General features: G+C 34.8%; 1 protein-coding gene and 1 non-coding gene across 13 annotated transcripts in view; one reads left to right on the top strand and one right to left on the bottom strand.

Annotated features, from left to right (window-relative positions):
* Window positions 1–23,309, top strand: part of DMTF1 (cyclin D binding myb like transcription factor 1) — a 42,756-nt gene that overhangs the window by 11,290 nt on the left and 8,157 nt on the right. For 4 of the 12 annotated variants that reach the window (XM_058297082.1, XM_058297081.2, XM_058297084.1 and 1 more), the window contains 10 exons: window positions 1,302–1,424; window positions 5,363–5,457; window positions 8,870–8,984; window positions 9,687–9,763; window positions 15,989–16,146; window positions 17,443–17,475; window positions 18,378–18,487; window positions 19,941–20,169; window positions 21,388–21,539; window positions 22,794–23,003. In XM_058297082.1, the coding sequence (XP_058153065.1) occupies window positions 1,302–1,424; window positions 5,363–5,457; window positions 8,870–8,984; window positions 9,687–9,763; window positions 15,989–16,146; window positions 17,443–17,475; window positions 18,378–18,487; window positions 19,941–20,169; window positions 21,388–21,539; window positions 22,794–23,003 (1,302 nt within the window). Of the gene's footprint in view, window positions 1–1,301; window positions 1,425–5,362; window positions 5,458–8,869; window positions 8,985–9,686; window positions 9,764–15,988; window positions 16,147–17,442; window positions 17,476–18,377; window positions 18,488–19,940; window positions 20,170–21,387; window positions 21,540–22,742; window positions 23,004–23,309 lie in introns of all 12 variants that reach the window. The other 8 variants (XM_004478098.4, XM_023584541.3, XM_004478100.5 and 5 more) reach the window with 2 other exon arrangements.
* Window positions 14,245–14,351, bottom strand: LOC111760439 (U6 spliceosomal RNA). Its single transcript, XR_002794125.1, has one exon. It is a non-coding gene; the product is annotated as a U6 spliceosomal RNA (small nuclear RNA).

The raw sequence follows: 23,309 nt of genomic DNA, 5'->3' as shown, positions 1-23,309 counted from the left end.
CCCAACAGCCTGAGTCACATCCACTCCCTGTGGCTGTGGCGTCTGCCGGCTTATGGCATCTGCTTGTTTAGGTGTCTAGCTCAGTGTGGCATCTAGTTCATTGTGGTAGGTGTGGCATCTGTTCCTCTATTTTAGGAGGCACTGGGACCCAAACCCAGGACCTCCCATGTGGTAGGTCTGCACCCAACTGGTGAAGCCACATCCACTTCCCAGTAATTATATTTTTATTTATTTATTTTTAGGAAGTACCAGGGACTGAACCCAGGTCCTCATACATGAGAAACGGGCTGAAACCACTGAGCTACACCCACTCCCCAACAAACTATTTTTTGTTGTTAGAACCTATGTTAGAGAATTTTCCATGACTATTTAAATACAATTTAATATGATCGTCTGTAATGAATTAAGATTGTATTTATTTTTGCGTTTAACTTCATCTTTGCTCAACCTAGGTTTTGTCTTCTCTTTTCGTACTACACATAATCCCCAGGTTATGTCTTTCTGACTTAAGATGACTTCTGTCATTTTTCTGTTTCTCTGAGCTTCTCCTAGGTACCTTAAATTTAACATGTCCAAAACTGAATTCTCCCTTCAAATTCTTTCCATACCTCGTTCTTTTATTCTTTCCATTCTCAATTTCATTACTCAATATCCCAGATCACAAACGTGGTTAAGAATATACTCTTTCTTATCTCCCAGATCTATTCCATCATAAAGTCTTGTTGATGGTATTATGTTTCTTGAATCCATTCCTTTTCTTAGACCCAAGTTCTCCTTTCTTAGCTAGGAGCCTCATTTCTTACTGGGTAGCTCTAACAGCCTTTTAACCAGTTTCCTACCTCTGATCATCTTTCAGGCTGCTGATGGAATTGGTCCTGGTATTTGGTGGCTCAAGAAGAGTCTTCTAAAATGTCCCATGGTGTCTTCTATTGTTCTCTTTTTGGCACTCAGCACATAGTATTGCTTTCAGTAAATATTTGTGAATGAATTAACAAACCATATATTAAAATAACCAGCCCTAATCTTTACCTGAAAAGCCAGATAGTTGACAATGCAAAAGTATAATGCTTTAAAAGGTGACACCTTTGTTTATAGTCCCTTGTCATAAGAATAGGAGCTGAGGAACCACACAGTATATAGAGAAGGCTATGTCCCTTGAGTCCTGCTTGCACAACTGGGTTTAGTTAACTGTGCAAATGGGTAAGAGTATTGTTTCTGAGTCATTTCTAGTTGTAGACTTTGTTTTTTACCTCATTGGTTTAAAGTTTTTGAGATTTTTGTTTGGTGTCTCCCCACCCCAGAAGCTGATGAAATAGACTCAGAAGATAGTACTGAACCTCCACCTAAAAGGCTTTGTTTGTCCTCTGAGGATGATCAGAGTATTGATGATTCTACTCCTTGCATATCAGTTGTTGCACTTCCACGTAAGTCGCTGTGTATTAAAAATATGGAGTTTCCTTTGGAAATCAAATTTTTGCTTGTAAGAGATTCAGTTAGCATTTTATTTCTTATCAAGTGCTTATTATGTTTCAGGCATTACTGAGTGCTTTTACGTATGTTGCCTAATTTATCTTAACAACAACCCTAAAGGGCAGTGTTTTATGTATAATAAGTATTTTTTTTAAGATTTATTTATTTTTATTTATTTCAATAAGTATATTCTTGATTTGGAATTATTGTAAAGAGAGTAATTTTTTTTCACCTTCCCCCACCAAGAACCAACGTTTACCCTTGTTGAGAAAACAGTGTTCTACGGGGTTATTATCATCTCAATTTTATAAATGAGAAAACTGAGACACAGAAAGGTATAATAGCTTATCTTAGATCATATCCAGGCAGTCTATTTCGCTTTAATTGCTTATTGAACAGAAAATAAGCTGCTTTGAATCAGTTAACTTTGAGACTTTATTGAAAGGCAGTTTTAGTATTAATATTGTTTCTAGTTAATGACATAAACAAACATTGTATATTTCTAATAAAAAGATCTTTCCTCCTAAATATGATGCATGTTTGTTTTAAAAACTCTTCCCTAATTTGACTGTCATTTTGTAGTGATGCAATTTTAGAACTTGATTGGCCTATCTGTACAGATGAAACCCTATATAGCATTTTCTGAGTTAGAGTTTTTGAGTGATTGTTTGGCTGTAAATTATGACTAGTTAATTCATTGGGTTAAAGTAGAGTGCCTTACTCATGATCATCGGTTCAAACTACACTTGATATTTTGTTCTAATTATGGTGAATATATGGAGACTGACTCATACCGTCATTCACTTTACTGGATAAGATAATATGGATGCAGACAGCACATGAGCTGCTTCATGTTGGATCATATCATAGTCACATATGGAAGAAATTCTGGAGCCTGATGTTTAGAAAGTAATGCTAAATTTATAAAAGGTGGATTTTGAAGTATTTTCATGTTCCCTGAATTTATAAAAAGTTATGTTGATAAAATGAACTTGGGTAAGTTTCTACAGTAATTAAGAAAAAAAGTCATGTAAAAGCCTATATATATGTCACAGTCATCTGGAACTGATTTCCTTACTCTAATCCAAAGGTCAGGTTCCTTATTTGCTGGACTTCATGGAGATGAGTATTATTATATGAATAGTTACATGAAATTTAAATTTAATTTCAGTATTCAGGTTTTCTTTACATACTTATAAAACCTGACCTAATTATCTCTGGGCCTTAAAAGTCCACTTTACTGACCCCTTCTTTTTACAGTCATCTATCACCACTTTTATCTTATCCCCTATTCATGGTTATATATTGATGATTATGGTATTAATTTCCCCTTTTTTTTTTTTTTTTACTGCCTTTATTCTCTACACTACCTCATTTATGACTTCTATGATCATTCTTACCATTACTAGAGTCCATTTGTGGTCTATTTCAGACTTGATGTTTTCCTACCTCTGCTTGCATCTTTCTAGCTCTCTTCCTCCAGTACTCTTAACTCCTGTAGTCCTTTGCTCTACTGGGACTTATAATTAATTTCCCCTTCCATCCTTTCTTTCCTCCTTAAGCAGTTTTAATTTTGTGGTTAATCATTATCATCACTATCTTGCATTTACCTTCAAATCCTTTTTCCTTGTCTTATTTCATTATTCTTTGGTGAAACCAAAGCCCTGGTTAAATCTGTCTTTGCCTATTTATGTTTATACTAGTGCAGGTAACTGAGAGGGATTAGGGAAAAACAGCACAAGCAAACTGACTGCTACCACTTTTAAATTCATGATCATTAACCTGAAGTGGGCTTGTACCATTTGCCCACTAGTCACACCATATTTCTCAACTGTTTCTCCCTTTCCGAGATGACTTGTTTCATAAGCTGCTGAAACCTCCAACACATCTTCCACATTGCTTCCTATCAATTGATAACTTCACTACCTACTTCACTGAGAAAATTGAAGTAACCAGAAAATAATTTCTTCAAGTTCCCACCACCACAAATACCTACTACCTGCATCTGTAACCATATATTCTATCTATAATCTTAGCTGAAGCTAGTCCTTCTAATTCATTAGATCCCACCCCGTTTGCCTACTCAAGGATACTACTCCAGCAATTCTTTCCTGTCCCTTCTGAATTATTCCCCATTATTCCCTATTATTAATAGGTCATTCCCATCAGCCTTCTAAACATACTGTTATTTCTTCTTTTAAAATAAAATGTCCCTTGAACTCACTTAAGGCTTACTTTCCTTTTAGTGCAGAATACTTTGAAAGAAGTGCCTATACTTGCCTCCATTTCTTCTACCATTCTTTCTTTCTTTTTTTTTAAAGATTTATTTTTTATTTCTCTCCCTTCTCCCCCTCTCAGTTGTCTGCTTTCTGTGTCCATTCGCTGTGAGTTCTTCTGTGACCGCTTCTATCCTTACCAGCGACACCGGGAAACTGTGTTTCTTTTTGTTGTGTCATCTTGTGTCAGCTCTCCGTGTGTGTGACGCTGTTCTTGGGCAGGCTGCACTTTATTTCATACTGGGCGGCTCTCCTTATGGGGCACACTCCTTGCATGTGGGGCTCCCCTACGCAGGGGACACCCCTGCATGTCACAACACTCCTTGCGCGCATCAGCACTGCGCATGGGCCAGCTCCACAAGGGTCAAGGAGACCTGGGGTTTGAACTGTGGACCTCCCGTGTAGTAGGTGGACGCCCTATCCATTGGTCCAAGTCCACTTCCCTACCATTCTTTATTAAATCCATTCTAATCAAGCTTTGAATCCATCGTTTCATTAAAACTCTTATTTCCAGATCTTAGGAAACTTTCATATTGCTAAATCCAATGATCTTTTTTTTTTTTAAAGTCTTTCTCTTCCTTGATTAATCAGCACCTTTTGACAATATTTATCACACCATTCTCCTTGAAATATTTTTTCATTTGCTTTCCAAGAAACACATTCCTCTGATTTTCTTCCTACCTTCCTGCCCATTTTCTTTCTCTTACTGGTTTGTCTGGTATCCAAGGATCCAGTCTTTAGACTGCTGTTTGTTTGTTTTCTGTTTTTAATTCATTCCCTAGGTGATCTCAATTCATAGTTTTAAAAACTATTCCTATGGTGATGACTTCCAGATTAATTCCAGCCCATACTTCTATTAAACTCCAGATATCTCTAGTATGTATCTCAAAGTAAGGTGTTTAAAACTGAACCCCTTAAACTTTCTAAGTTCTTAAATTGGCTTCTTTCCTATCTTGCTAATGGCAGGTCAGGTTAGAAGATAATTCTCTTCCACTCAATACCTTCCTGTGGTTTCCTGTCTCAGTCAAAAGCCAAAGTCTTTACAATGGGCTGCAGGCCCCACACTGTTCTTGTTCAGTCTGCTGTAGCCACACTGGCCTCCTTGGCTATTGCCATGAACATTCAAAACATGCCTGTATCTCAGAGCCTTTGTACTTGGACTTCTTTCTTCCTAAAATGATTCACCCCAAGATCCTGCATGGCTAGCTCTATTCTTGATGTTGTTCCAAGTCATGGCTACTTTCTCGGCCTTCTCTCTACACCTTCAGACATCCTCCCCATTACACATTCCTTTCCTGCTTTATTTTTTTCTCCTTAGTGCTTATCACATCTAACATGATATCTTGCTCATTGTGTGTTCCCCTTTAGAATATAAGCTCCATGAAGGCAGGATTTTTTTTTTCTTTTGTTCACTGGTATTTCCCAGCCAGCACCCAGAACAATGCCTAGTACATAGTAGGTAAATAAATGTATACATATATATTTATATGGGGATGTATTGGCAAAGAATGTGTTAGGAAATTAGATGAACACATGTTTTTCAATGGGTATTTTTAGATAAATAATTAGAACCTGCCATTATTATTTAGGAGATAACCTGTTTGTTTTCTTGGAAGTTTCAGAAAATGACCAGAGCTTTGAGGTGACCATGACCGCAACCACAGAGGTGGCAGATGATGAGATTACCGAGGGAACTGTGACGCAGATCCAGGTATAGTAATTTTTTTTAACCAGGCTCAGGAGGATTATCATTAACATAGCTTAGGTGATAATAACAAGAACACATTTTGTCTGACAAAATAGCAACCAGAAGATTGAGGTAGGATTGACTCAGGTTGCTAGTTGAGGTAGGATTGACTCAGGTTGCTAGTTTCCACATACATAAGAATCTCAAGATTGTAAGCAAAGATAAGATGTTTTAAAAATTTATTCCCTGTAGAATGTTTCAAATTTGAAACTAGAAATGACTTGTGTGCATTACTTATCTGTTTGTTGTTTATCTTTTACTGATTGTGCCTTTCTTTATTAGTAACTGGTCCTTTTACTTCAATAAAATATTTTTTAGCAGACAGTAAAGACATTGTACCATTCTTTTTCTTTTGTGAAGTATACATACTTTTTTCCTTCAGTTAGTGTAATGGTGGGAGCAGATGTGACTCAAGCAGTTGAGTGCCTGCTTCCCACATGGAAGGTTCTGGGTTACATTCTGGGTGCCTCTTAAAAACAAATCAAATGGGAAAACCAACTCAGGGAAGCTGGATGTGGATCAGTGGTTGAGCACTGCTTTTCCCATATACAAGGTCCCACGTTCAATCCCAGGCCCTGGTACCTGGGGGAAAAAAAGTATAATAGTGACAACTTTGACTTTTTACAATAAGGAGCAGCAAAGTGGTTCCAGAATTACAGGATTTCCGCAGGAGTGCATTTCTTTATATAGTTCACATATCTTTGAGCCAGACTGAAGTGCTTTATAATCTTCCCTTTCAGGTTTCAGGGGGAGTTCTTTCTCCGAAGCCCCCCTGAAGCAGTAGAATGTATCCTTCCTTTAAAATGGGGCTTGTCCACTTCATTCCAGATTTAGAGATGAGGTAGTCTCACTTCTGCTTATCGTTGTTCAGCACAGCAAAAATAACTATATGTGTGTGTGTGATGTAGTTTACAACCTAATTTAAAATTGAGCAGTGGTGATTTAGTCATTATAAGACAAATTATAAGATTGTGCTCTTTTGGTTATTGCCAAAGAGTTAATATATTATTATTTTTTACTTAGCTTGTTAGTTTGTTATTACCATTTTAGTGAACAAAAATATTTAATAATAATTTCTAATATTTGTTTTTTAAGAAGATCGTTAGGTTATGAATGAAAATCAATACACTTTAAGATTCACAGAGTCTGCTGCTTGCGGTATCCTTGGATGTCAAACCAGCTACAGCTATTTGACTAAATTTTGTGGTTAATGTACCATGTCTCTTTCCAGTGGTGCGTTCTAGCTTGAAAAATAATTAGAACCTAAAAGAACTTCCCAATATACACAGGATGTTGTGGATGAATATTTGTTTTTAGATTTCCAAGCCTATGTATTATTACAAACATAAAACCCTGCAGCCAACTCTCAAAGTTTTCTTTTAAAAAGCAAAAGCATCCTAATTAAGGCATTATAATTTTTAAAGCTGTATTCATAAAGGAGTGAAAAATGGCAGTAAACTACTGTAAAACTTATTAATATCTACATATTAAGAATAGGTAAGTGCCCTTTAAGTACGTAAAGTCTTCTACTATACATAAACTCATTTCTTATTAACAGTATTGAATGGCTGCCATTTAATAATTATTTGCTTCATTTGATGGTTGTTTACATGTTTAACATTATATGATTTAAGTAATAATTGTAATTTTTCATTAGGAAAATTTAAGCATAAGGCATTAAGTGTTTGCCCAAATAATAGCAATTAATCAACATGACATATTTTTTCCTAAGCTTCATGGAGTGGGCTTTGCTTCATATTTAGCCTCGGTTTGGGAAATGGTGATGTGGTTCTCTTAACCAAGTGACTGATTTAAGAGCAGGTCATCTAAGAAGAGCTTTTTTTTTTACATCACAGTTCCTAAAAGTTGGTATTACATGTATCAAGAACTTTCCCTAGCTCCCTGCTATCACCCTTTATTGATTTAGAGCACAAAGCTTCAGTGGTTTTCAAGTGGCTCTCTTAGGAATTCAAATCTTACAGAATTGTGATCTTTAGAATACAGTGGGGTCTTCAGACATCATCTAGTCTGTCTCAATTCTCAGATTTATATAGGCATCCTGATCTTTAAAAGAAATAAAAGTTTGGATCATAGAATTTAGGTTTAAACCTTTCCATTGATTTAGTGTTAAAGCAATTTCTAGCTTTTCGCGCATGGATTTCTAAAAGTAACTTTGGGATATCAGCAATATATTTATTGCCACCAGATATACAAATAAAGTAGATGACAGTAGAGATAAGGCATTTCTCCTCACTGTCCTTTGGCTATTCACTAGATAGCTTGACTTTTACCAGATGAGGTGGGTTTGGATTCCTCTTGAAGTTGGACTTTGAACTTCTGCCTATTCAAGAGATAGTGCAGTCTTTCTTAGGACCCTCCAGCCCATGACATAGCTTAAGAGTTGTCTAATTCCAGAGACCAAACTGAGTTGAGTGGTCACTAGGCATGGGTTTCCCTATCTTATGATAAGCTCATACCTAAGATGGTAGCACTGTTGCTGGATCTTCCTCATTTACCCCAGTTGCTGTCTTTGGGCCAAAACTGTTAAAAGCTGCTTGTTCCTGCAAAATTTGTTAGGTGAAGTGTTTCTGTAATTGAAACTCTTTTTAAGTACCTGTGATGATTGCACAAATGTGAGTATACTAAAAGCCACTGACTTGCAAACTTTAAAAGAATGAATTTTATGTTATGTGAATTATATCTCAATAAAGCTGTTATTTAACTATTCATTTCTCAATAAAGACTGCTTTAGCTCCACTAATAATAATGGTAGTAGTAATGATAAGTAACATATAACATAGTTCTTTCTGAAGAAGGTACAGGAAGCAGCTTTAAAGGGGTGCTAAAACAAAGTTATCCAGTAAACAATAAGCAAACCACGATTTTGCAATATCGTCGTTTGGTTTACCCTGTTAATCCTTTTTGTTTAACAAGGAATTACATTATAGATGATTCTGTATTCAGGAAACTACCTTAATCACAGTACTGAACCATTTTCCTACCTGGAACTGATTACAATTGTATGAGTTCATTTTATGTATCTAAATAATACACAAATGGTTTTGGATATCCTATATTGATTTAAATATTTAGTGGAATCTTTTAGCCAATATTTTGTAAAAATTGAAGGCATGAGGACAAAGTTGCTTGCTTAAATGGAGGTCATATTTTGTTAATGCTGAAAATTCTGTTTTCATACTGCCGTATAAAAAAGCAAGAAAATGTTTCTCTGTAAATTGAATATACTTGACTATATATAAAGCAAATGAATTCCATATTACTGCATTAGAGTTTTTAATGCTTAACATTACAGCAAAGGTAAATTAGGTTATGTATTAAATCAAGCTGGTACTTTTTTTCTTTTTACCTTTTCAAGATTTTACAAAATGAGCAACTAGATGAAATATCTCCTTTGGGTAATGAAGAAGTTTCAGCAGTTAGCCAAGCATGGTTTACAACTAAAGAAGATAAAGATTCTCTGACTAATAAAGGTAAGATATGCTGTGAACTTTAGTGTCCAGTGGAGAAAATTTAAGGACAATGTAGTTGGCTGCTTATAGGAGCAGGAAGTGAAGTGACTGAAACCTCTTCAAGAGGCTGTTAACTTAGATCTGATTAAGTGGCTTAGAGGTTTAAAGTAACATAGTGTTTATAGTGCTACTCTGCTCATAAAAATTGCTGTGGAAGCTGCTGTAAAAAAGTGTGAGTTGCATACATGCCACTCAAAGAAAACAATCAGAAGTAAGTTAATTGACTTTTTTCAACTACTGTTCAGTAGAATATTCTTAAGATATTCTTTTAGTATCTAGTATATTGTTTATGTTACCCTAGAAACTTGTACGTGTTCTTTTGCCTATAATAGTTTTTCATGGGTGAAATTTTTTATAAAGTGTGATTTGGCTTTTCTAATTATAAGTCTCTCTTTAGCAATTCTATAGTTGAAAGGATAAGAGAAGTAACTGAGAGAAAGTAATATTATTTTAATCTTTTAGTTACTATTAATTTAGTAAGTCCAAATTATTCTTAAAAATCAGAGGTAAAAAGCAGTTTTACCTGGGAGTGTTTTTTCTTGTTTTAGTTTACTGAGAAATTAAATTAGCTAAAATTTATTCCCAAAGATAATTTATTTAATCACAAAACAAATTTTTAGTATTGTATTCCTCTTAAGAAATACTAATTGTTTTCTTTCAAAGGACATAAATGGAAGCAGGGGATGTGGTCAAAGGAAGAAATTGATATTTTGATGAACAATATTGAACGCTATCTCAAGGTATCTTATGGCATATTTTTGTGTTTTGCTAGTCTTCACTACCAATTGTAAAAATATTGAAGCAGTACATTGTATATACTTACATTTAGGAGCTTTTTGTTAATTTTTTTAATGATAGATGGGCTAATATATTGTAGCTTAATAATTCTAAAGTGTATGACTGATTTAATAATATTGTAAAACAAATTTTGAATTTTCTATCTGAAATAACTTTTTTGCTTCAGTTACCTCCCCGAAATTTAGACAAAACCTTAATAGCCTTTCAGAATCTAAAAGACATGTTGTTTCAAGCAGCCTCTAAATTAGAGTTTAAATTTATATTATCTCAAATCAAAGGTATACATCTTCTTCCTTGAATGAATTAATGAGGTCATACTAGTACTTTCCTTTAAAATAAAAATTGACTATTTTAGTTCATTTTCACATTCAGAGTTATTTACTGTTAGCTTAGTCCTCTTTATTAAATGTCTGTTGAACCCAATATTTTTGAGTCACTGAAGATATTAAGTTGCCTTAACACAGTATTTGCTTTTGAAAAGCCAGCATTGCATCTGGGAAGGCTGAAAACAGTTAAAGAATCACACAAGACTTTGTACCATATGAGTGATGCAGACTGAGTTCTGCTTGACATCAGAGAAGGAAGAATTAGAACAATTATGGAAAAATTTGTAGAAAAGCAAGGATTTGAGCTGAGTCTTAAAGAAGGGATAGAATTTCGGTAGAGTAATAGAGGGAAGAGCATATGTTTTTCAAAAACATAAGTAAAGGCAGAGAGGCAAGGATGCAGAGATCAACCCCAGGATTCATTAAAGTAACCCCCTTTAACTTAAACCAAGATAAATTTGGAGAGACTAACTTCTGAAGACTGGGTTTCAAAGTTCAGGCCAAAGAATTAGAATTTATCCTATGGGAAATGAGAAGCAATTGAAAATTTTTTTTAAAACTTCACAGTTTAATAAAGTGAGAATACTAGGATGGATCTGTCCGCTTCTTAAGGAAATCTTTTCAGAGACTTGCTGATCATTCCTTTAGTGGAGTTAGACTCAAATAGTGCATGTTTGAAATGTAGACCATCAGAGTTGTGTTTGGACACCTCATTCCTTACAACTCCAAGGGTTTCAGTATCTTTTAGAGTGAATCTTATGCCATTTTCTGCTGCCATGATGACACACATTTTGTTTCATTTATTACATCTTACATTATGCAAATCTATTTTTCTGCAAATTAAGTTTTTTAAGCAAGGTTTAAATGCATAACCAGTGTTTTAATTGTTTTGGGCTTGCCAAATTTCATGATTTCCTGAAATGAGAGAACATAACCCAAACTTCATCAACAAAAGAACCCATTTACAAATGTGCGCAGATCTGGGTTAAGACCTTCCACATAAAAGCATGTTTAACTGGAAGTTTATAGCCCACTTTGTATGTCAAGAAGTTACACAAGCATGTTGCGGAAATATGTAAATTATAGTTGAGTAAAGACACTGCCAAGTTTTCTCTATACAAAAGTCAGCTTTTTCTCAAAATTTTAAAATTGACACTTCAGCCTTTGCCTTCAGAAGGCCTTCACTCTAGCATGAGATCTTTTACTGTTTATAGATCTAGTTTTTACAGTGAGTCAAGAAGTAGAATAAATAATCCAGCATAGCCTTTCTTTTCCTTTTTGCTCTTCTTTGAAGTGTGAGTTGAGTTCTTATTTCAGGATTATTACATGGCTCTTTTCCTGTTACATTATGCATTCATAAAAATCATTGCTGTGAGATGGTATTCCATAGACCTTCCCTAAGGCAGTTTTTCCTTTGCTGAATTTGTATAAACAATTGTACATAAAGAAAAAAAATTTAACCATTCTCTGTAGTTTGATATTTAGGTTGTTTCCAGTTGTTGACTACTATAAATATTATGCTACCAAGAAAGACTATTAAGTTTAATTTTAAGCTGTACCCTTCCCAGACTAGGCTTTGTAAACTATAAGTAATTAAAAGCTTTAATTCTTTGTTAATGAATAAAGATTCTTCCCATCAAGCTAATTGTTTTAAGAGAAACAAATATAGTAACCATTATTCAGATATGTTTTAAAGTTGTCCATTTGTCATATACATTAATGAAAACTGGAAAAATGCTATGGGTTTAAGAAAAGGCAGTAATAAGTGGTAAGTGCACCAAACTTGGGGATTTAGAAACTGGATTCTTGTCTAGGAAATTGGAGTAGTTGGTTTCCAAGGACCCTTCCAACTTCATGATTAGAGCAGGAAAGTTTAGGAGGTTTGGAGAGGAGTCTTTTCAGATGACTAGTTTGAATTGAAAAGGTGAGAGGTGCTAAGGACTTGAACTGCAGTGGTAGTAATAGAATTGGCAATGAAAGGGAAGATAAAGTAGTCTTTAATGAAACCTGGTGACTAGATGTTGGGAAAGAAAGAAAAGAGTTTTTATTTGGGGTAATTAGGAGAAATGTCCAGAAGGTGTGCTAATTTTGGTTTGATTTTTGGCCATGGTTTTTATTATGTGGTGTCCTCTAAATGCTTTAAAGCCATTTTATTTTTTAAAGATTTACTTGTTTTACTTCATTTTTATCTCTCCCCTCCCCCTATTGTTTGCACTTGCTGTCAGCTCTCTGCAGCGGCGCAGGCCAGCTTGCCTTCACCAGGAAACCCAGGAATCAAACCCAGGGCCTCCCATATGGTACACCTGAGCCACATCCGCCTCATTTTAAACCTTTTTTTTTTTAAATTATCTTCTTGCAGAGTTAATAGATCACATAAAACATTACATTAAAAAACATAAGAGGTTCCCATATACCCTACTCCCCACCCCCCCCAAAGCCATTTTTAAACTTAGTAAACTTCATTTAATTCATGTCATATATTCTATATTTTGAGTAAAAGGGTAAATAAAAGTAACTGCGATGATTCTCCCCCCCCCCAAAAAAAAGGCAGAATCTTTCATCTTATGTGGTCATCCTGCAAATGTCTTACATTTAGGTGCTTAGTAAATAATTAAGGTTTAATTATTTACAGACTTGGAACTGCATAAACAAGAAGAATGTTAAAAAAGATTCTAAACTTATGAAACTTTTTGTGAAGAAGTATATAAAATTCTAAAGTCTATAAAATACATACCAGTGTATTTTGCCTGTTTTTGGAATGTATCTGAATAGATTCTTTCCCTGGGTGTTCTTTGTTTTTGTTTTTGTTTTTTTATTTGTTCCTCAACTTTATGGTTTTGAGATCCATCCTCTCTGTTGATTTATCTGTACTTCACTGTGCAAGTATATCATAAGTTAAGTCATTCCACAATGGTCATTTGGGGTTTTTTTTTGTTTTGTTTTTGTTTTTGTTTTTGTTTTTGTTTTTTGTGGTACTGGGGCAAGGAATTGAATCCAGGACCTCCCATGTGGGAAGCAAGCACTCAGGCATTTGAACTAGATTAGCTCCCTCTTTTTATTGTTTTTGCTGTTAACTTGTACCGATCTAGTGAGTGTGAAATTGTATCTCATTATGGTTTAATCTATATTTCTCTGATTATATATTTTTAATATGCTTATTAGTCATTTATGTTTCCTGTTTGAAATTCCTGTCTTGTGTCTTTTACCAGATTCTCTGTGGGATTGTCGTTTCTTAAAAATTTTATAGACGTTTATAATGTATGTTGTTTATTAATGGTTGAATTTTCACTTGTGTTACAAATATATTTTCCCAATTTAGTAGCTTGTCTTTCCTTCCCTTTAGCCCTTAGGGGTTTATCAACAAAAATTCTTAATTTTAATAGAAAATTTACCATCTTTTTACTTTCATGTTTTGCACACGTTTAGGAAATCCTCTCCTGCCCCACGGGCTTGAAGATAATTCTCATATATTGTCCTATAAAAATGTTAGGCTTTGCCTTTCATACCAATATTTTTTCTAAAGGGTGTGAAATAGGGTTTCAATTATGTTTTTTTCCTATATGGGTAAAAATTAACAATTGCCTTGGCATCATTTATGAAATGTCTATCTTTTCCTCAGTCTACAATGTCTATTCTCTCCTAAATAAGTTTTGTTCTTGAATTTCTAATTTGTTCACAGATTCTATTTCTTGATCCCTTTAGCAGTATTCACTGTCTTCAGAAATCCCATTGCCTAATGGGACAAACATCTCCATGAATATTTTGGCTGTTCTTGGTCCTTTGCTCTTCCATTATATAGTTAGGATTAGCTTGCAGAGGATGAAAAACCCCATTGGGAATTTTTTTTTTTTAATCTCTCAAAAGATTTTTTTTTCTTTCTTTTTTTTAATGTTACATTCAAAAAATATAAGAGGTTCCCATATATACCCCCCAACCCCTCCCATATCAAAAACCTCTTTCAATATCATGGTAGTCATTGCATTTGGGTAATACATTTTGGAGCACTGCTGCACTGCATGGTTTACATTGTAGTATACACTCTCCCCCAGTCCACCCAGTGGGCTATGGCAGGACATACAATGTCTAGCATCTGTCCAAAAAATATGGAACGCTTCACAAATTTGTGTGTCATCCTTGCGCAGAGGCCATGCTATTCTTCTCTGTATCATTCCAATTTTAGTATATATGCTGCCGAAGCGAGCACCCATTGGGATTTTGATTGGGAGTACATTAATTCTGTACGTCAATTTGGAAAGAATTAACATCTTTACAATATTTTGTCCTGCTCATTAAAAAGAATGTGATATAGTTCTCCATTTTAGTTAGTTCCTCAATAAAGAAATTGTGTGACTTGCCTAGGATTTATTCCTAATGCTTTTTTAATTTTGGTGCTATTATAAATAACTTAACATGACATTTTATGGGTTTTGTCTAGAAATGCAAATGACTATATTGATTTTATATCCAGCAACCTTGCTAAATGCTCTTTTTATCAGATAAAACCTGATCAAAATCAGTTTTATAATGTATGATATACTGAATTTTATGAATGTTTTTTCCACATCTAAGATTTTACAATTTTCTCCACAAATCTAGATGTGGGTTTAATTGCATTACTCATTTTTAAAAAATTACCATCAACTGATATCCCTGGAATAAACCCACTTTTTTGTAATATATATTTTTTTAATACATTGCTGAGTTCAGTACACTAAAATGTTTTTAGGATTTTTTTTCATCTATGTTAATGAATGGGTTTAGTTTAAAAATTCCTTTCTGAAACTGTCCACGTCTGGTTTTACTACTGAGGTTATGCTAGCCTGGTAAAATGAGTAGTGAAGTATCCCTGCTTTTTCTTTCCACTAGAATAATTTACAATCCAGAACTATGTGTCTCTTGACTGTTTCGTGGGTCACTGCTTTTTCCTTACCCTAGAATAGTTAACCATTAGATTTATGTCTCTCTTGACTGTTAAATAGGACTTACCTGTAAATCATCTCTCCCTGATGTTTTCTTTGTGGGAAAATTCTTAGTAACTGATTTAATTTTCTTAATGGTCTTTCTATCTTTTCCTGAGTCAGTTTTGGTAAGTTGACGTTTTATAGGAATTTATTTCAGTTTTCAAATTTATTGCCAAAAATTTATTCATAATATTTTATTAACTGTTTAATCTCTGCAGCATCTCTAGTTATGCCCCATTTTTCCTTTCTAATATTGCCTTTGGGGGGTTTGTTTGTTCACCGGGGCTTATCTTTTCAAATTTTGTTAGCCTTAATGGATCTTTTCAAAGGTAGATTCTTGATTCCATTAATTTGGTTTTTGTTTTTTTCTTTTGATTTTTAAAATTTACAAACACACACACACACACACACTCTCACACACACACACACACACACACACACACCACCCCCACCCCCGAGATGGCTCTCTTGTGTCTACTCTTCTTCTTTAGGAAGCATCAGGAACCGAACCTGGGACCTCCCACTTGGGAGGCAGGAGCCCATCTGCTTGAGCCATACCCATCCCTGCATTACTTTAGTTATGATTTTTTTTCCTTCTATTTCCTTTAGAGTTATTTTTTAAATTTTTTTATAATTTTAAAAGGGCCTGACAGCTGGAGCTTGTTGAATTTGATAGAGCTTACTTTTAGAACTTTTAAATATCACTTTACCTCCTGCAACATTTTGAAGTTTATATTTATTTGACTTTTATTAATGAATTAGCAACACATTTTTTAAATGCCATTAATAACTTTTAAAATAAAAATAAAACTTTTAAAAACATTATATCCATATGAATTTTATCAGAAATCCCTAAATCAAAGAAATGTAACCCATTTAGGCACGCGGAATAAAAGATGCCACAGAAATCATCTTTGAGATGTCAAAAGATGAAAGAAAAGATTTCTACAGGACTATAGCATGGGGTCTGAACCGGCCTTTGTTTGCAGTTTATAGAAGAGTGCTTCGCATGTATGATGACAGAAACCATGTGGGAAAGTATGAAAACTTATAATACTGCATGTTTTCATGTAATTAGGGGGAATGTTTAAGGAATTATCTCTTTTTTAATGGAGTTATGATCAAAACCTTAATTCAAGTAACTCAAGACAACTATGAATTACTGTTATGTTAATATTTTTATCCTTCAGGCTGATGTTGTGAATCTGGTGAAACCTCACTACAAGACCTCTTTTAGAATTTAGAATCTAAAACTCCTTCTAAAGCTACCTAGTTTACTTAAGATGTCGAAGTCTGCTTTGTAGTAAATTAACATTATAGAAAGTATAGTGATAGCACTTACAGATTTAGGAATTGTGAAAAGAACTTTAAATTAACTGGTAATGTTTTCCGTATTCATTTTTATAGGATAGCATTTGCTAAATAGCTACCTTTTTTTTTTTTAATAAAACGAGTGGAAAACTACATTTCTGGAACTAATTCATGGATTTTTGTTACGTGTAGCATTTATGGGAAGGCATCATTAAAATTCTGCCATGCAGTGATTATATAGTAGTATTGGCATATTCTTAATTCCTTCTTGGAAATTTTAGGTGTTAATATTATGGCTAAGAGATTGCCAAGCTACTGCTGCTGCTTTTCCTGTCACTATTCTGCAGCCTGCTAATGAGAGCACATTTGAAAGCTGAAGGGAATTAAATTATGTTTTTATGACAATAGAAAAAAGTGGAATCAATGAACAAAGTGAAATCTGAATAAATTATTCATCAGACTTCCGTTCATACAGGTTACAAAGTGAGCAGCCTTTCAAAATTATTAAATGGGCATTTTTGAAGAAAATCTCTTTGAGTATTGAGTACTTGAAAAAACAGAGCTTTTACTAAAGTCGGAGGAAGAATGCATGGGTAGAGGAAGAGTACAGAGAGCTTTAAAATTTTCAGTGCCTCAAGAGACTTTACTGTAGGATATTTTCTTTTTAACTCTAGTTTATAATGTTATTCATAAGTTTTTAGGAATAGCTGTGATTTCAGAGTGCGTAAACCTAACTTTGAAATGAAGGAAGAGATAGGCAGCATAGAAGCAAATTCATTTTTGTTTTAAATGTTGACTTTTCCTAGAGAAAATTGTATGATGTTTACCTTCCTAGTAAATAAAAGTATTTGATGTTTACTTTTAACTAATTTTTATTAGTTTACTTTAAAATTACATTGGTTATTTTTAAAATATTATGCTAAATGACTTAGTATTTGGCTCCCAAAATGAAATGGTGATTTTATTAATGTTTTTAGCATGCCTTGTTCTAATCTTTTTTTTAAAATTTCTCTAAATTTCTAGGTACACACCTGAAGAAATTGAAAAGCTCAAGGAGTAAGTTTTAAATTTTTTCATTGTTGTAATATATATTTTTAATACCTTGTGGTTTTTTTAAAATTTTATTTTGAAAATTTCAAGAAATTTTTTGGCAGACTGGTATAATTTAATCCTACTATTAAGCATGCTTGCCTTTCTATCATAAAAGAAGCTTATCAGATTCTTACCTGCACAGAATAGCCATGTCCATGGCACATATATTTAGTCTCCTCCTGATTTAGTCACCAGACTCTTCTTCACCACTAGTAAAGGTCCCAGAAGAGATTAAATGGCTATTCTTAAAAGCCTGAAGACAAAATTTGGGAACTTACATACCAGGATCAGAGCCAGGATTGTGTTTCCATGACTTAGATTTAAATGGCGATTTGGTAAATAATTTGCTGAATATCTGGGCTGATTCTGCTTCCTTGTAAACCCTGATGAGTCTTAGGTGACCTAGTTTTGTCTCATTGAGCTAGGGCCATAAAGTTTTAGGATTATATGGATCATTTTAAAAATTGAAGATCAGATCTTGTTATGATGGTAAGGACCTGTGAGACCTTTTTCAGATATCTGAAATATGGCTTATTGGGAGTATGCTCAAAAGGGAAAAATTGGGGGCTTGCCTGGGAGATTGTGTCATTAACCTGAGGGTAAATTTGGTCTTTTTTGAACACATATCCAAGTTACTTATTTCTTCTCTGACCCAGGAAAAAGGCAATTGCTGCCTGTTTTTTTTTCACCCACAGACAACTGTGGACCCCAAAAAAGGCCACACTTTCAAACTTTGGCTCTCAAACTATTGCTGCCCACATCTTCCAAACCAGTCAAATGGGAAGAAGAAGAATGAAGAATAATTGATGAAATTAAAAGGGAGAAAACAGTTGAACCAAATGCTGATTGGCAGACTCTTGTTTTAGGCTCCGGATAAAGCATGGCAATGACTGGGCAACAATAGGGGCGGCGCTAGGAAGAAGTGCGTCTTCTGTCAAAGATCGGTGTCGACTGATGAAGGATACTTGCAACACAGGTACTGTGAGTGCTGCTGGTGGTGTTTTCTTATCAACATTTGAACCCTCCTGCCCATTGGGACACTACCATCTCTTCTGTTCTTGAAAGAAATCCATGTTTCTCACCTTAGTTCAGACTTTTATTTTGTTTTCTAGTCTTTTCTTCAAGCTTAATAAACCCAACTAATCTTTTAACTTTGTTTTGTGCTTTTGTGTAAGGTGACATTGTTCATATGGACACACCATCTCCTTGGTTTCACAAGGATTTAGGTCTAGCATATTTCAGGTTTGTAGCAGTTCAAAACTTTATCATTTGGGAAAGTACGTATTTCTAAAGCACTCAGGAAGTAATTTTAATTTAGGCCCATCTAACTAATGAACTTCCTTTATCAACTCATGTTTATGAAAACTTTGGTTCTAAACAGATCCTAACTTAAGAAGAAGCTGTGTTTCCAAAGATTATATATATTTTCAGTATATTTTTCCATAGAAAAAAAGTGTTTTTGTCCCCAGACTGCAAATGCCTTTTTAACACTTAGCATGTACCCATGTACTATGATACTCTTAAACCTAACCTTTGTGACCAACAACTGCCCTTTCTGGGCCTCAGTTTCCTCTGTGGAATGAAGAGGTTAGAATAGATCATGACATAGTTCCCTTTTAGCTTTGTGAAGCATTCATAATCTGTGCTCAGTCTTTCAATAAGTAAAATAATTCTCAAATTTAGCTTGTGCCTCTAGGGAATACATTTTCTATTCCCACCCCCCTACTCCACTAAAGTGGAATTGAGAATATGTCCTGCTTAACCCATCCACCATCATCATTATAGGAACATAAATTCTACTAGACTCCATCATTCTGTGGCATGGTCAGCTTAATGAACGAAGCAGATATGAGAGCTTTAGATGTAAAATATAAGATGCTGTGAGTACAGAACACCTCCTGGTAGCATAATTTGGAGGGATATTGTTTGTCTGCTTAAGCTCCCTCAGAAAAAGACGAAGAACATTTGATGGTATTTGTAGGTTTATGGGTTCAGAAAGACCTGGAATTAAAATATGCATGAGTACCAGTCTCAGACTTAACTGATTTTTCACTACAGTAACTTGGAGTGGGAATACTGAGAAAAGGAGATGGTATAAACCTAGGTTTATATATATATATATAAAGGCCTTAGTGAAGTTTGAGAGTACATGATTCTTTGTGGTTATGTTTTAGAGAGGTTATCTTTCCTTAAAGAATCAGTCAATACTTTCCATAAGGATTTTGTATTTTGTTTTGTGCTAAGTACCTTACTGGGCTAGTATAATGCAGCTCTCTTTAGCAGGTATGTGTGGTTTCCCAGCAACGGGCTGGTTCAGAAATAAACTTTTAGAAAACTGCACTTCCCATCAGTCCTTAGAAATGGAGGCTGAATATGATTTGGAAAAGGAGAAGGTAGCAGTGGTAGTCTGGATGATTTCCTTTTTTCAGGGAAGTGGACAGAAGAAGAAGAAAAGAGACTTGCAGAGGTTGTTCATGAATTGACAAGCACTGAGCCAGGTGACATAGTCACACAGGGTGTGTCTTGGGCAGCTGTGGCTGAACGAGTGGGTACCCGCTCAGAAAAGCAATGTCGTTCTAAGTGGCTCAACTACCTGAACTGGAAACAGAGTGGGGGCACTGAGTGGACCAAGGAAGATGAAATCAATCTCATCCTCAGGTTTGTATTCTAAATCTTTAAAGACAAAAGTTGCTTAATTGCTGTGAATGTCTTGATTGACTTTCCTCTTGGTATCCCTAGATGACTAATGTCTGAAAAGCATCCTTCCCATAGAAAGTCATTGTTTAAGATCCTAAGAATTTCATATTGAGCTCTTTTTTTTGTTTTGTGTTTGTTCCTTTTTAGTGGATTTAGTGTTCGTGCAAAGTACCAGATTGAAGGCGTGGAGACTGAAGTCCTCTCTATATCCACAGAACAGGTATGGCACAGGCAGCGGCAGTGCAGCTTTTTCCACTGTCCCACCAATGTGCCTCAGTCCTGGATTAGGGGGAATATATTTAGGGTAAGAGGGCTATTCAGTCTCCATGCCCTTCAGTCCTTGGCTACTTTGCTAAGATTCTCAAGAAGGGCACCCAGTTTACAGTAACTCTACCCTTTCAAACTGACCAAATCAAATGCTTCCATTTAATACAAATCCAAAAATAGCTTTATGATAATCCAAACTTATTTTTTAATTAGATGACTTAACCATTAAGACTCAGTGACTCAATTAATGCAAAAATACCAGCAAGAAGATATATTTAAGACACTGAAGTAATAGAAGTTGTCATTGTGGCTACTTCCTACTGAAAATCAGAGTCATGACAGATAAGGTCAGAAAATGAATAGACTTTTAAAACTCCAAGTGTAGTTGTACTGTTGTGTTGTTGGTTTTGATTGCCGCTAGAGTATGGTTTTTGCTTTTTATCATAGGTTTGGGTTTTGTTTTTAAGATTTTCTTAAACTAGTCATCTTTATAAACAGAAAATTTCTAAATATTTTTGTTCATGTTACAAATGGAAAAGCATCGATCCAAGAATAACTGACTTAGTAAAGGCCACAGTGGAACACTGCAGAAAAGACTATACACCTTAACCTGTTACTCTCATGTTCTAACCTTCAGCTCTCTTTTTCTTTACAGTGCTTCATCTGGTTCTAACCATTTACAGTTCAACCCATTAGTTGTACATTTTAACAAAAGGCTAAAAGGTTATTGGTAGTGATATATCTCTAGCTCTTTAGCTCTGAAAATGAGTTGGCATTAACTCCAAGAATCTCCTCCCATTACAACTTAACAGTAGCATCTCAGTGGCATAACCTACCATTCCCTTTATTGCCGGTGACATCACCTGTAGTTATGAAATAACATCTAACAGATGTTTATTTTGTAACCTGTAGGATAGCAGAGCTTGGTGTAGCTGATGAAAATGACATAAACTGGGATCTCTTAGCTGAGGGATGGAGCAGTGTCCGTTCACCACAATGGCTTCGAAGTAAATGGTGGACCATCAAAAGGCAGATCGCAAACCATAAGGATGTTTCATTCCCTGGTAATGTATTTGCTTTTTAAGTCCTTTACTTCTCTTGCCATATTTACCCCACAGGACTTAGATATTGGGAGTTCTTTGCCAGCAAAAGAGATTGTCATAGTAGATTTTCCCTTAAATGTTACCCTGTTTCTTTAGGGAAAGTTAGTCTTTTCTCCCCTAGAGAAGAATTGATGTGATTTATAATTCCCAAAGCACCTAAGATGAAAATAAACAGTCTCACTTTATCACAGAAACTATGAAGGAGAAATAAATTTTACATAATCTATTTATATTCTGTACAAAGGTGTATTTCTGAAAACTTAAAGTTTAAATCAATTTTTTATGAGTTCAGTAACTTCAAATGTTTTACTTGGGTTTGTTATTTAAAGAAATCCTGTGTTTATTTTGTAAAGACTGTAAATTCCCAGATTGATTTGTAAAGCAAGAGATCTTAAATTGGGCTTACCTGCTATATACTTTAAACTAATAATGCTCCAAGTTCTATTTTTTTCCAAAGGAAAATTAAACACTGGAACTTTGGCTTGATCAAAGTGTGATTTTAAAAATGAAACATCCAGTTTTGAATTTATAAATTTGACATTCATCAAAACCAGAAGAGAATGAATGAATACTAATGTAACATGAACCTGGCCAGATTTGCAGCATCAAGAGAGGATGGATGCGTGCAGCTTATTATGAACAGTATAGGAAAGCAAAGTCTAGAGTTAGCCTCCCTATGCGAGGGATGTGGTTGCATATTATGGTTTGGAAAAGATCATCTGGAGTTGTGAGTAGACTCAAAACCAACTCCTTACACTCATGCAGTAGCTAATACAGTCAAGTGCCCCTGAGTCCTTGTAAAAAGAAAAAAAATGCATTACACACAAACACTTATTCATTTAAAAATGAAAATAAGCCACTTAGCATAACCAATATTCTTCCTAAATAATAATAATTTTATTAAGAAGCCCTAGGACAATAGAATAATGTTTTATTTTCATGTTCCTCACAGTGTCCTTTTTCTCTAATGCATTATAAACCCTAGCTATTAAGAAAAATATTATGAATTCCTAAAAACTCATGATAGGTAATGTCTACAAAAATGTCAGGATATGTTGTGGTTTCAAATATTTTTTAGTTATTTTTATAAGATTTCACATCCATTACACAATTATTTATTCCAAATACTTTCCCTCCTTACTCCCCACCTCCCTTGCTGCTTAGATGGTGGTGTCGGAGAATCAATGTTCTTTTTGTCTGCCCATCTCCCTTCAGTCCTAATAAAAGGTCTTAAACAGTTACATGAGAACCAAAAAAACAACCCATCGTTTCTGGAGAATAAATCAGGATCTGGAGTTCCAAACGGTAATTCCAGTTCCAGTGTACAGCATGTTCAGATCAGAGTCGCCCACTTGGAAGAAAATACAGCCATCTCTCCGAGCCCCATGACAGCACTGCAGATTCCTGTCCAGATCACCCATGTTTGTAAGTGTTGGCACCTCAAGACTTCTTTGATATTTATTGATATAAAACCTATAAATTTTTTTAAAAGCCCTGACACTTTCTGGTCTTCTAGAATGTTGATGCAGATTTACCCAAGTTGATGAGTTAAATGAAATCTAAGGTATTTTATTTTAGCTCAATTAATATTTGCACAAAAGATGAATGTGTGACAAGAAGGACTCATAACCACAACTGCCCAGCCATGCTAAACCATCTTAGACCATCTTTTCTAGTTTTCATAAAGAATTAATGCTTACTAGAAAGCTACCAAAAGTAGTCAATCAAGGA

Source organism: Dasypus novemcinctus, chromosome 5, assembly GCF_030445035.2.
Source record: "Dasypus novemcinctus isolate mDasNov1 chromosome 5, mDasNov1.1.hap2, whole genome shotgun sequence".
NCBI classification, from domain to species: domain Eukaryota; kingdom Metazoa; phylum Chordata; class Mammalia; order Cingulata; family Dasypodidae; genus Dasypus; species Dasypus novemcinctus.
This window is presented reverse-complemented; position numbering and strand designations above follow the sequence as displayed.